At 38.7% G+C, this 12,440-nt stretch overlaps 1 protein-coding gene across 2 annotated transcripts in view; it reads right to left on the bottom strand.

Annotated features, from left to right (window-relative positions):
- The window catches only part of LOC146521809 (phospholipid-transporting ATPase ABCA1), a 203,958-nt gene that overhangs the window by 172,637 nt on the left and 18,881 nt on the right, over positions 1-12,440 (bottom strand). For both annotated transcript variants that reach the window (XM_085139650.1, XM_085139644.1), the window contains exons 3-9: positions 10,303-10,396; positions 10,008-10,149; positions 9,450-9,577; positions 7,306-7,424; positions 6,428-6,625; positions 2,746-2,832; positions 2,457-2,652 (exon numbers count right to left, since the gene is read on the bottom strand). In XM_085139650.1, the coding sequence (XP_084995776.1) occupies positions 2,457-2,652; positions 2,746-2,832; positions 6,428-6,625; positions 7,306-7,424; positions 9,450-9,577; positions 10,008-10,149; positions 10,303-10,396 (964 nt within the window). The remainder of the gene's footprint in view (positions 1-2,456; positions 2,653-2,745; positions 2,833-6,427; positions 6,626-7,305; positions 7,425-9,449; positions 9,578-10,007; positions 10,150-10,302; positions 10,397-12,440) is intronic.

The following is a 12,440-nucleotide window of genomic DNA, read 5'->3' as shown; positions in this document are numbered from 1 at the left end:
TTAAGAAAACATCGTCACGTCGGTGCAGGGAGTACGCGGCTTCTAAACGGACTGAGAAAAGCTGGTTTGATTAGCTATGGCTGTGACCGGCCTCTGACACATGCATTCCTAATCAAACCCAGTTTAGCTCTGATGCCAACTGTGCCACAGGTGCCTTTTCCTGGATCTGCACAATTGGTCACATCCAGTGCACAGCTGACTGCACTGTGCTTGCACCACTAATTCAAAAAAATTCCCACCTGCACCGACATTTCCACTACAGGAAGTACTGGTTCTTACCTTCTGTAGTTCTGCACTGTGTGACTCATCGGATGTACAGCAGTTATTTAAATGATGCATGTGTACTGCATTTTTATGCCAAATATAAAAATCCCTGCAGAACAAGTAGTTCAATGTTTCTTGGTGGAGTCTGTGAGAGTGACATTGTAGAAGTGGTGAGTAAATTCAAGAGTAAAAAATCCATGGATTGTGACGACCTTGACATGTCGCTAATTAAAGAAGTTCTTCATAGTGTCCTTCAACCGTTAACATATATTTGTAAAAAATCATTTCAAACTGGAATTTTTCCAGATAAAATGAAAATTGCCAAAGTGATCCCACTATATAAAACTGGTGATAAACAGATTGTGTCAAACTATAGACCGGTATCTTTACTGCCTCAGTTTTCAAAGATTCTTGAAAAACTATTTGCAAACAAACTAGATTATTTTATTGATAAATATGATTTATTGAATGATCATCAGTATGGGTTTAGAAGAAATCGCTCAACATCTCTAGCTGTGATGGAATTTATTGAAAATATTGCAACGGCTGTGGATGAAAAACAGTTTGGAATAGGTGTGTTTATTGATTTACGTAAAGCCTTTGATACGATAGATCATTCTTTACTTTTACAGAAGTGTGAGTATGGTTTAAGAGGTGTTGTACAATTTTGGTTAAATAGTTACTTGAATAATAGGTTCCAATATGTGAGTATTAATAACATGAAATCTAAACTTAGAAAAGTAACTTGTGGAGTTCCGCAAGGATCTGTTTTGGGACCTAAGTTATTTTTACTTTATATAAATGATATTTGTACAGCCAGTGATACTTTAAAATATGTGATGTTTGCTGATGATACAAACTTATTTTGCTCTGGAAAAGACATAAAGAAATTACTGAAAACAGTGGAAAAAGAACTCATGAAGTTAAATAGATGGTTTGTATTTAATAAACTATCATTGAATGAAAGTAAAACAAAATTTATGTTGTATGGAGGTAGTAAAAGTAATATTAAAGTAAAATTGAATTTAAATAATGTTGAAATTGAAAGAGTATATGAGACAAAATTTTTAGGAGTAATTATTGATGATAAACTTTGTTGGAAGCCCCACATAGAACATGTGAAACGGAAATTATCTATTTCTATTCTTTATAAAACAAGAGATTTTTTGAATAAGAACTGCCTTTATTTATTGTATACTTCCCTTTGTTTGCCTTATATGACCTACTGTGCAGAAATTTGGGGGAACACATACAAAACATATTTGGATTCAATATTTAAATTGCAAAAAAGAGCTATTAGAATAATAAATAAAGTTGGATATAGGGAGTCCACCAACCAGTTTTTTGTAGGATCATCTATGTTAAAATTCATGGACATTATATATTCTAAAACTTTAGAAATGATTTTAAGTATTTTTCAACTAAGAGATGGAAAATATGATTTGAGGGGGTCTTAAAAGTTTGAAATGCCTAAAGTGAGAACCAATGTTAAGTACAGATGTGTGTCAGTTTTGGGAGTGAAATTATGGAATGGACTTAATGATGAACTGTGTTTTTCTTTGTCATTCTTCAGGAAGATTTTAAAAATTAGTATTATACAAGGTTATAGAAATTTGGTTTGTTAAAATTTTTTGTGTTGCTTTAATTTCTTGATTTATCATTGATTTCTTTTCAAACTGTTATACAACTTATTTCTCAATGCTATTTATTTTCTTGGTTAAGGATTTGATTATTTCTATGGGGGTAAGGGATAGGATAAGTATAAGCCATAAGGCTTCAGCCTATTCCTTTTTTGGTTACTGTTTGAGTACTTTTATGTAAAATTATAATCTGTTGTTGTTGTTGTTGTTGTTGACTGAAATAAAAATTTCAATTCAATTCAAAATTCAAAACAAAAAGAAAACTTCATTTGACTGATCAGACATCCTGTGCACATACTGATCGAGCTCAACTCTCAGCTCTTTCTCATTTTTCAAACACTACACAGTATGTCCGCGGCAGCAAAATTACAGCAAATCAATCGCAGTGTCCCGTGATGCTGCACATTATGTGCCACTGCCTTGTGAATATTCTCCATTTCCCAGCTACCATGACCACCTACTGTGCTGTCGAGCTAAAATGCAGATAAATGATTAGGACAAAAGTCCTGTGTGACAGCTTTGCTTTATAAAGGAGCTTGCTGCAGCACTTACCTGAACTGTTGCCCATAATGGAAATTGACGTCTTGTTAGCCATCTGTCTAGGTGAGAGTAAACCGAGGGTCATATTGGTGGAATTGGAGTCAGGCTGCTTTCCACACAGAAACCTATTGATACTGCCAATCAGGTCGCCTTGGAAATTCAGTGAACTAGCAGCCTTAAAGGCCGTGGAGTTCTGCAACCTGGCCACCTGGAAATATCAAAGTAAGGACGAATCATTTTTAAGCAAAAGAAACACAAAAAACAACCAGTCATTTCGCGTGTACGTGATACAAGCACTAACCTCCTCAATCAGCGGTAAAGCATTTGCAGTGGTTTTTCTTATCAGCATTGCCGCATCTGCTGCATTCAGTTTCAAAGCTGCTGGAAGCTTAAAAAGGACCAAACAAAACAATAAATATGTGCTGGGAATAATATTGAGCACTACTTTTAAAAAAAGTGTACTTTTAGAAGTCCTCCAACTATCGTGGGCATGATTTGTACACCCCGACTCTTAAGTGAAATCCACATTTTAGCTAAAAACATCAATTCAGAATCAACCCTTTTAATTTAAGTGCCATTATATTAGGAACACGCGCCATTTCTTTCCATTTGGACATGTAAGATGAATCCGAGCATCACCATCCTAGCGCAAGCTAATAAAAGTTACATTAAAATGACAAGTGCTACTGTGCGTTTCAGTGACATTATGAAGGTGTCCAGTGTGAGCCCAATTAGAAGAGTTAAATGGCATGCCCTTTCAACCACTGCCATTTTCATGCATCAAGGCCCAACGCTGCGGCTCAGTTTCTAAATAAAACTCAAATGCTAAAAAAGAAGTGGCCTGAAGTTCACCGTCAGCGGCAGCCTGCCTACTCATCAATTCTCGAGTGCTTCGCCGAGGATCACTTTTACTGTTAGTGACTGAGTGGAGGACGAGGCACGGAGACGAGACAGAGACTGTTTTATGGCAAAAACGTCTGAAAATCCCCCTCTCAGTGATGGTAGAGTGAGAGGGAGAGATTACAGCAGTGTCACATTAAGGTGAGCCATAGCAACAAAACAGATTTGTCAAGCTCTCTGTCTTTCTGAAGTCTCAGATGGTGAGTTGACTCTAAAAACAAGAGGCTCCAGCCCTACCCCACTGACCCTGAATTGGATAAGGGTAAGAAAATACATGGATAGATGGTCCATCCAACCATCCATCGGAGAAACCACACGTAATCGGATTGAATCAAAACACCAAGACAAAAATGACTTCGACATTTCAATGACCCCTCGCCGAGCTACTCGTTTCTTGAGGAATGCTTTTCATTCACTGTCGTTCACGCACATTACATCCTGATATTATTTCCAAAAAATCCACCCTCAACCTTGTAAAAAGAAAACATCCAAATTACCCCTGGGCAATCACTACCTCAGTGATAAACTCTGACTTCTTCACTTGTCCTTTCCCTTATGTTACTGTTGTTATCGCAATCAATCAGCAATGTCGAGCCTTAAGTGCGAAGGCCCGATGCTCTTTCCCATCCATCTGCTTGAGGCGCTAAAGAGCTTTTCCACCGTATCTTGTCCGGCCTCTTCTTTTCTCTGCGTCTGAAAGTGCCTGTGGGCTTAAATTGTTCAAATGCTCTCTCCTAAGAACTTCCTGCCTTATCACTTATTTATTGGATTTGCTGTCCCATATACAGGATTTTCTCTCAAAGATAAAGTCAAAGAAAAGTGCACACTTTCATCATCTCAAAAGGGAACAGAAAGATTTAATAGAATTCAAGTAAACATTGTTTCAAACAAAGTCTCATCTGTTCACATTTGTTCCAGTGAAATTGCGGGAAAACGCAACAGTTTTCAAAGGCAGTGGCGAACGGAGAAGTAATCCTAACATAATGAGGAGCATGTAAAACGAATGTATTTCATAATGAAAAAGTAGCTCATTGTCTAAGTTCATAGCTAAATCTAAAATAATCATTATCATCATTATTAATCGTAATAATCATCACCTTATGAGTTGTTAATCTACTGGCTGGATCTCAAACAAATAATCTACTATTATCCATTGTAGTCCAGTTTAGAGGTTATTAGGGATGTGCTTATGAATGACATGTTAATTACTAGATTGTGCTTTTGTAACTAACTATTAAAGATTACATGTACCAATTTCGCCAGTTATCTCTGCCTCAGCATGTAAGGCATGAAACTACATTTGGCATTGAAGGAATTATTAGCGAGATTTAAATTTTCTTCATCTTTCAAAGTCACAGAGTCGGAGAAACCTAACATTTAACTTTTAAATTAACCCAGCTGGCTGACACAGAATATATTTGTCTTTATTTCAATTTCACAGTAATTAAAGTAAACTTAAATAAGACATACAGAAAGAATATCCATAAATATTATCTTGTCCTTCAACGTTTGCTTTTTATTACTTAGGTCTCAATTTAGGGCGAGTATTGAGTTCAACTCCCACACGGAAAATGCAAAAAGAAGAATGGGAAATTTTGTCATTTAATTTTTGCTTACGCATGAACTTCACAACATCACAGCCAATAATTAATGACCATAACCATCAATTACACCAACACAGGACAGGATAGCCTCGTGGATTAGAAAGATTAACTCAGCGGTGGAGGGTTGGTAGGCAAACCTTTCTTTCCCACCTTCTACAAATAAACTGTAGAGTTTGTAAAACAGCAGCTTGGTGCATAAATGTCTTGAGAAGTTGCTAATAATAAATATGTAACATAAGGTCAAGTATTTTATATTCATTTTATTTTGCTACGGCTATACGCAACTGAGCTTCGGTATGAGTGATGTCTGACTCTAACTGACAATGTCAGCATGATGTCCCTTAGGGTGGGCATTAAATTAAACTTGGATGTAACCTGTTAGCCATCACAACATCTGGACATACTAAAAGGAGAAAAACTATAACTAGCTACACCAATCAATAGCCATAGCCTATGCAGCCTAGAAGGTGATTGCATGGCAATCTCCAGTTGCTAAAGAACAATGTGTGAGTGGGCATTGACTGCTAGGGGTGCAGATTACTGTGGTCACTCATAGTGCGCATGGACAACACCAACTCCTTGTCCAGTTGTATTGAAACTTGATAAAGTGTGACACAAACCAGGAACTGAGTCCTACAAAGCTGTGCCTTCCTGCAGCAAACATGCTGTTTGTGGCTGAAACTATCACATTTGTATCTGTTTTCATTTGGCAACACACTTGTTTGACTGCTGCTCAGAGAGCAGCTAGTGTGTGTCTGTAGACAAGTTGATGTCCACCATGCGAAATACATGCGGCTGCTAGCAACCAAAGCAATTGCAAAGAGTGCAGGAGTGCATTTTTTGTGACCAGTAGCACGCAGGAATCCACGTTTTTCCCTAGCAACATGTGGCTGTCAGGTCTGTGTGACTGGGGCAAACAATGATCCATTGGAGTAACTAGTCTTTTAAAGGGACAAGTATTCTGAGAATGAAGGGCTACAATATTCTCCCGTTGATGTGGTGCATCATGAGTGTTTGTGTTACATCAGAAATAAACAGCAAAATGTTCTTAAATGCCAATTTTGACTGATTGACACTGTTCCTGTCCCGAAATACTTGTTTATAAATGTAACGTATTTATAACAGCTGCAGGATCAGACATGTATTAACATTTCCTTATATAAGGTGAGCACACAGAGGTCAAAATACATCATCCGAAATTGTGTTGTAAAGTGGCTGACACATTACAAAAGCTTCATTTTGAATTTTTAATGGCACCTTCATTAGACCAGACAGCATAATTTGTAAGAATGCTAGATGTAGGTGACCTTGCAAAGAAGGAATTAGGGCTTTTTAAATGCCCAATCAGTGTAAATACCTTTCCAACAATGCACTATCCCTTCAGTTGTTGCTAATTGGGTCCAACTTACTAACTAACTTCTTCAAGTCCCATTAAACAGAAATTTAAAAAGTTGTGAGACCTGTGGGGGGACAGCTCACCTCAGAGAGCACTTTCCTTGCATCCAGGTTTTGCAGGAGTACTTGCTGGGTGTTAATCAGCTGCTGTGGAGTCAGGGAGCAGCTGACATTCTGAAAAGCCTTCTTTTCAGCTTGGCTTCTAAATTGGACATAGTGATCCAGATCTGTCCCCTCACACAGGATGCTCCTCAGGCTGTCTGGCCTCGGGATGCCCATCATCTGAAAAATAAACAACAGCCTCGGCAAAAGTTGGCAAACAGAAGAACTTTGGATCTGACCATATTTTATTTAATTATGTGTCATATCCTTTGGGTTGCTGTGCAAGCAGATGGTATGCTAAATCGCTTTTCGGAACAAGAGCTAAAATACTGCTTTAATTTTAAATGTGTTTTTAAATCCACAGATATTTATACAAAAAAAACAGAACTTCGTGCACCACAGTGGCAAAAGCAAAAAGTGTGATAGACACAAACAATAGCATCAACTCACAGATAACTATGGACATAGAAAACAGACAAGCACACGTAAACTTCTGTAAGATCTTCATCTTCCTGTCCACACTGTATTCAGGTGCTACCAGAGCCCACTTCATCTTATTTGATAAGACTTGCTATCAGATGAAGAACATTTGCAGACAACTGTGATTTCTACTGCAGCCGGCTTTAAATTACATTTTGTCAAACAAAAACTTCAGAACACTTTGAATACGATGTCAGAAGGAGCGCCACCTGCTGTTTCGTCCACATCTTTCCGAGTGCAGCACTTGCAGCACATTTGCTGTTTTGAACTTTTTTAGTAAAATTTAAATTCCTCTATTTACACAAAAAAAGCTGTTGTCCCATATTCCTAATTAGCCAGGATTCTTAACACACTACCACCGTGCTGGTAGCGATACTTACTGGATTGATCTGAATCCGGGCATTCATGAGGCTTTCAGCCACCGCTGTTGGCACCGATAAATTTTGTTTCAGATGTGTGGAGAAAGTTTCATTGTCTCGTAGAATATTCCTCAGGATGACTGGATGAGTTTAAAGAGAAATATAGAGTTAGTGTTACTTTTTTAAAAAGCTGCTGTTTTATATGCATCAACATTTGATTGGCTCCTTTTTGACACAAGCCTTGTTTTGATAGCTTTGGCTATGAGTCCTCCTCGCTCACCATCTGCACTGCAGATATTCTGCAGCCAACAGGCTGTATGTCTCTGCCTCCGTTCTGTGTTTGGTTTCTATACTACTCTAAACAAATGGGAATGCATGCAGAAATCTGTGCGCCGAGTGTGCCGTTTGCCCTAATGGACACCAATGCCAAACATGAAGGAGAGCCAAACCTAACAGTGTAGCAGCCCTTTCACCACGGAAGGTCAGTCCACACAAAGCACCAGAGGATTTATTCTGTTGTTGAAAGGACAAGGTTAAAGCTTAAGTCTCTGTCTTCAAAATCACTGCAGTGCAGCCAGTGAGCAAAATGTTACACTACAACATTAAATCTATAAGAAAACCTCCTGTGTATCTCTATGTGTGCAGGTCTCAGAACAAAGTGGAAAAGCAGGAGGGAAGAATCTGATTTGGTTTTGTCATGCCTGTTGCTTTGAGTGGCATTACAGCCTGATAAATTTCAGTTTAAATGAGATGACAGTTGCAATTAAATCCTTCACTGGCACAAGTAGGGGGTGAACACTTGAGCTGCACGAGTATGTGAGGGGAGAAAATTTGTTGCTAAACATGTACCAGATTGTTAACCAGCCATTTTCTCCTGATTAGCAGCCAACAGATAGCATTTAAAAAGAGGACGTTTTTAAACCAGTCCTCGCTGCACGCTGACAGTCACCGTAGCAGGGATCCTACTAACAACACCATACTATTCAGCATGCAATCTGCTTGCTGGGCCTCCAACATTTGCGACCAACGCGGAGGGCCGGGGGTGGAGGGGGGGGGGGGGTGAGGGAGGGGGACATAATGTAATTAAATTATCACTTTTGTATTTGTACTACAGGCAAGTCAGTCGATTATCTGGATGGGGGAGGAAAGGGAGGAAGTCACTTGTGCCGGGCTATTCAGGGCTCAATTAGTATGAATGTTTGGTGAAAATAACTGGAAATAATTACACACTTTGATACACTAAGCTAACCTTATACAAGGCCTCGCGACTCCCGCTGAGCACATATTATTATGCTCACCGTCACTACAGGGGCATCAGGAGGGACTGACAGGGTTAGATTACGAGGAAGCAGAACATGCTCCGCGCTCTTCCCGAACACCGTTGGCTTTCTGATTGAGGAGACCACCGGAGTGTTTTTAATCAACCCGTGGATTAAAAAAAAAAGAAAGAAACAAAGAGGAGGACAACACAATCACCTTTGCTAGCGTAGTGTTTTGATAGTACTCCATTCCCCATTCTTGTTAGTCACCTTTTGTGCTCCCGCCTCAGACAGCGAGTCCCATTAATTACACCCCGGCTTAGATCTCTGATGGATTTAATCTTGTATATTACAAGCCAGCGACCCCAAAATGCAAATGGCCCACTAGCCGTTTGTTGAACAGCAGAAACCTCCCTCCCCCCTCACCCGCCCACCCCCGCTTTGCCTTTTTGCAAATTAGGTGCTGTATGAAAATCTGAATATCATCAGGCTAAATGAGCCTAATGCAAAGCAGCAACTTATCAAGACAAACGATCTGTCAGTCTGGATGGCAAATTGCATCATAAATAATCACACGCCATTGTTTTTGAGGGATAAAGGGGAATAACAAATCCTCCAACTTGTCATCCTCATGAAGGGGATACTTTTCTTGATGGAGAGTACTTAACAAAGGCAAAGCAGAGTGATTGTTGCTGATGCTGATTATTTATTATATCAATTATATTTTGAAGCATTAGTCAGTACCAGCAAAACTCTGATGCCTAAAAAGAAAAATGCACCCCTTGACCTTGTCGCTCGTCACCAGTTTCTGCAGTATTTCTTGATAATGACTTCAAAATAGGTTTTTGATATAGCTCATCAAGATTTCAATAATCAAATGACCATTAGCGGTACCACTGAACTTACCATTAGCGGAGTTAGGCTGTGACAAAATTGAAGCCCACTGGTCAACACCATTTGCTAGCAGCTTGGCTCTGCTGAGAATAGATTTGTCCACCAGGGAAGTTTGCAGCTCTATCAACATCCCAGAAATTCTGGTCAATTGGAAAGACAAAAAACAAACATTTACTCTAAATGTTCTTAAAAATATCAATATCAACAGTTTCTAATCTGAGCACAGTGCATCACGCTAAGAGACATGAAGAATGAACATCATTTTTTGACATCTACGTGTTAGTGTCTTGTGAAATTGTCCCCCAGGATGAGACAGTAAAACTGCGACATATGCTAGTATGCTAACTGGTGCAAATTCAAAATGTGGGACATTTACGGAGTGATTGAATTATCTAAAAAATAGTTGCTGTGCAGAAAACTGTCCAGAGATGCGCGAGAAGATGATCTTGAACAGAATATCAGCCAAATCAGCTGAGCTTTTCGATTTTTAGTGGCCCATTCCCAAAACTTCGTAATCATGCCTCGTTTATAAATTCCTAAAAGACAGAAAAAGAACATCCTAGTACATACATGGAGTTGTCGAAGTTATTGACTTGGCCTGGTGTCTCTCCTGGAGTTGGATAAGGCAAACAGGGATTTTCAAGGTTGCACACCATACCCTGAATCCAGGGAATCACACCAGCTGATGGCATGGCTTTATTAGGGTAGTGACCTTTGAAAGGAATAGAGATGAATACTTATTAATCTAACCATGTTCATGACATTTCTTTTTTCTTGTCCAAAATCTGCAAAAAAGTTGACGAGTTAAAAGTTGTTAATGGATTCACAAAACAAAATTTATTATTGCAACTAGTCTTGTACTTACATTGGCCTTTGTAAATTGGTTGCGTAGTGGTCCGCACCCCCACCAGTATGAAGAAGAGAAACAGAGGCCACAGTATTTCAATGACCAGTCGCACCTACACAAAGGAAAAGGTATTTTCATTTGATTAATTTACTGTGAATGATAGCGTGTCTAAATCTACTGATTTTTTGCTTGCTTAGCAAGTATATTAGCTTACCTATAGCAGGTTAGCTTAGCTTAGCAAGTATATTAGCTTACCTATAGCAGCTTAGCTTAGCTTAGCAAGTATATTAGCTTACCTATAGCAGGTTAGCTTAGCTTAGCAAGACAATAAAGCTTAAAATACAAACTTTTTTTTACCTTTGGTTTTGTATGGATTAAATTAATGAGATACCAGCTTATTTTATTACCTCTGGACAGAATCAGGGTAGCTGTTAAATATTAGGTCTCTCTATTAAATATTAGGTCTCTCTCCTCCAAGTCTCTGTTAGTACACGACTTAATAATTGATCAATAAATCAATTTACTCTGCCTTACAGAAACCTGGTTGCTGCAGGATGATTATGTTAGTTTAAATGAATCAACACCCCCGAGTCATTCTAACTACCAGAAATCTTGAAGCACAGGCCGAGGGGGTCGGTGTGGCAGCAATTTTTCACACCAGCCTATTAATTAAGGAAAGACCAAGACAGACTTTTAATTCATTTGAAAGCCTGATGCTTAACATTGTCCACCCCAGCTGTAAAACTCAGAAATTTTTTTTTCGATTTTAGCATCTACATCGATTTTAACATCCATGTTGATGCTAAAAATGACAGCCTCAACACAGCATTTAATCTGCTATTAGACTCAGTTGGCTTCTCTCAAAATGTAAAAGAACCCACCCACCACTTTAATCACACTCTAGATCTTGTTTTAACATATGGCATAGAAACTGAACATTTAACAGTGTTTCCTGAAAACCCTCTCCTGTCTGATCATTTCCTGATAACATTTACATTTACAATAATTGATTACACAGCAGTGGAGAGTAGACTTTATCACACTAGATGTCTTTCTGAAAGCGCTGTAACTAAGTTTAAGAATATAATCCACCCACTGTTATTATCTTCAATGCCCTGTACCAACACAGAGCAGAGCAGCTATCTGAATGCTACCCCAACAGAGGTCGATTATCTTGTTAATAATTTCACCTCCTCACTACGTACGACTCTGGATACTGTAGCTCCTGTGAAAACTAAGGTCTCTAATCAGAAGTACCTGACTCCGTGGTATAATTCTCAAACACATAGCCTAAAGCAGATGACTCGTAAGCTGGAGAGGAAATGGCGTGTCACAAATTTAGAGGATCATCATTTAGCCTGGAGAAATAGTTTGCTGCTTTATAAGAAAGCCCTCCGCAAAGCCAGAACATCTTACTATTCATCACTGATTGAAGAAAATAAGAACAACCCCAGGTTTCTCTTCAGCACTGTAGCCAGGCTGACAAAAAATCAGAGCTCTGTTGAGCCAACCATCCCTTTAATGTTAACTAGTAATGACTTCATAAACTTCTTCACAAATTTTTTTTTTATCATTAGAGAAAAAATTACCAATAATCATCTCACAGATGTAATATTATCTACAGCTACTCTTAGTACCATTGATGTTAAGTTAGACTCTTTTTTTCCAATCGATCTTTCTGAGTTAACTTCAATAATTACTTCCTCCAAACCATCAACATGTCTTTTAGACCCCATTCCTACAAAACTGCTCAAAGAAGTCCTGCCATTAATTAATTCTTTGATCTTAAATACAATCAACTTATCTCTAATAATCGGCTATGTACCACAGGCCTTCAAGCTGGCTGTAGTTAAACCTTTACTCAAAAAGCCATCTCTAGACCCAGCAGTCTTAGCTAATTATAGGCCAATCTCCAACCTTCCTTTCATATCAAAAATCCTTGAAAGAGTAGTTGTCAAACAGCTAACAGATCATCTGCAGAGGAATGGTTTATTTGAAGAGTTTCAGTCAGGTTTCAGAGTTCATCACAGCACAGAAACAGCTTTAGTGAAGGTTACAAATGATCTTCTTATAGCCTCTGACAGTGGACTCATCTCTGTGCTTGTCCTGCTAGACCTCAGTGCAGCATTCGATACTGTTGACCATAATATCCCATT

This window comes from Neolamprologus multifasciatus, chromosome 3 (assembly GCF_963576455.1).
Source record: "Neolamprologus multifasciatus chromosome 3, fNeoMul1.2, whole genome shotgun sequence".
Taxonomy (NCBI): Eukaryota; Metazoa; Chordata; class Actinopteri; order Cichliformes; family Cichlidae; genus Neolamprologus; species Neolamprologus multifasciatus.
This window is presented reverse-complemented; position numbering and strand designations above follow the sequence as displayed.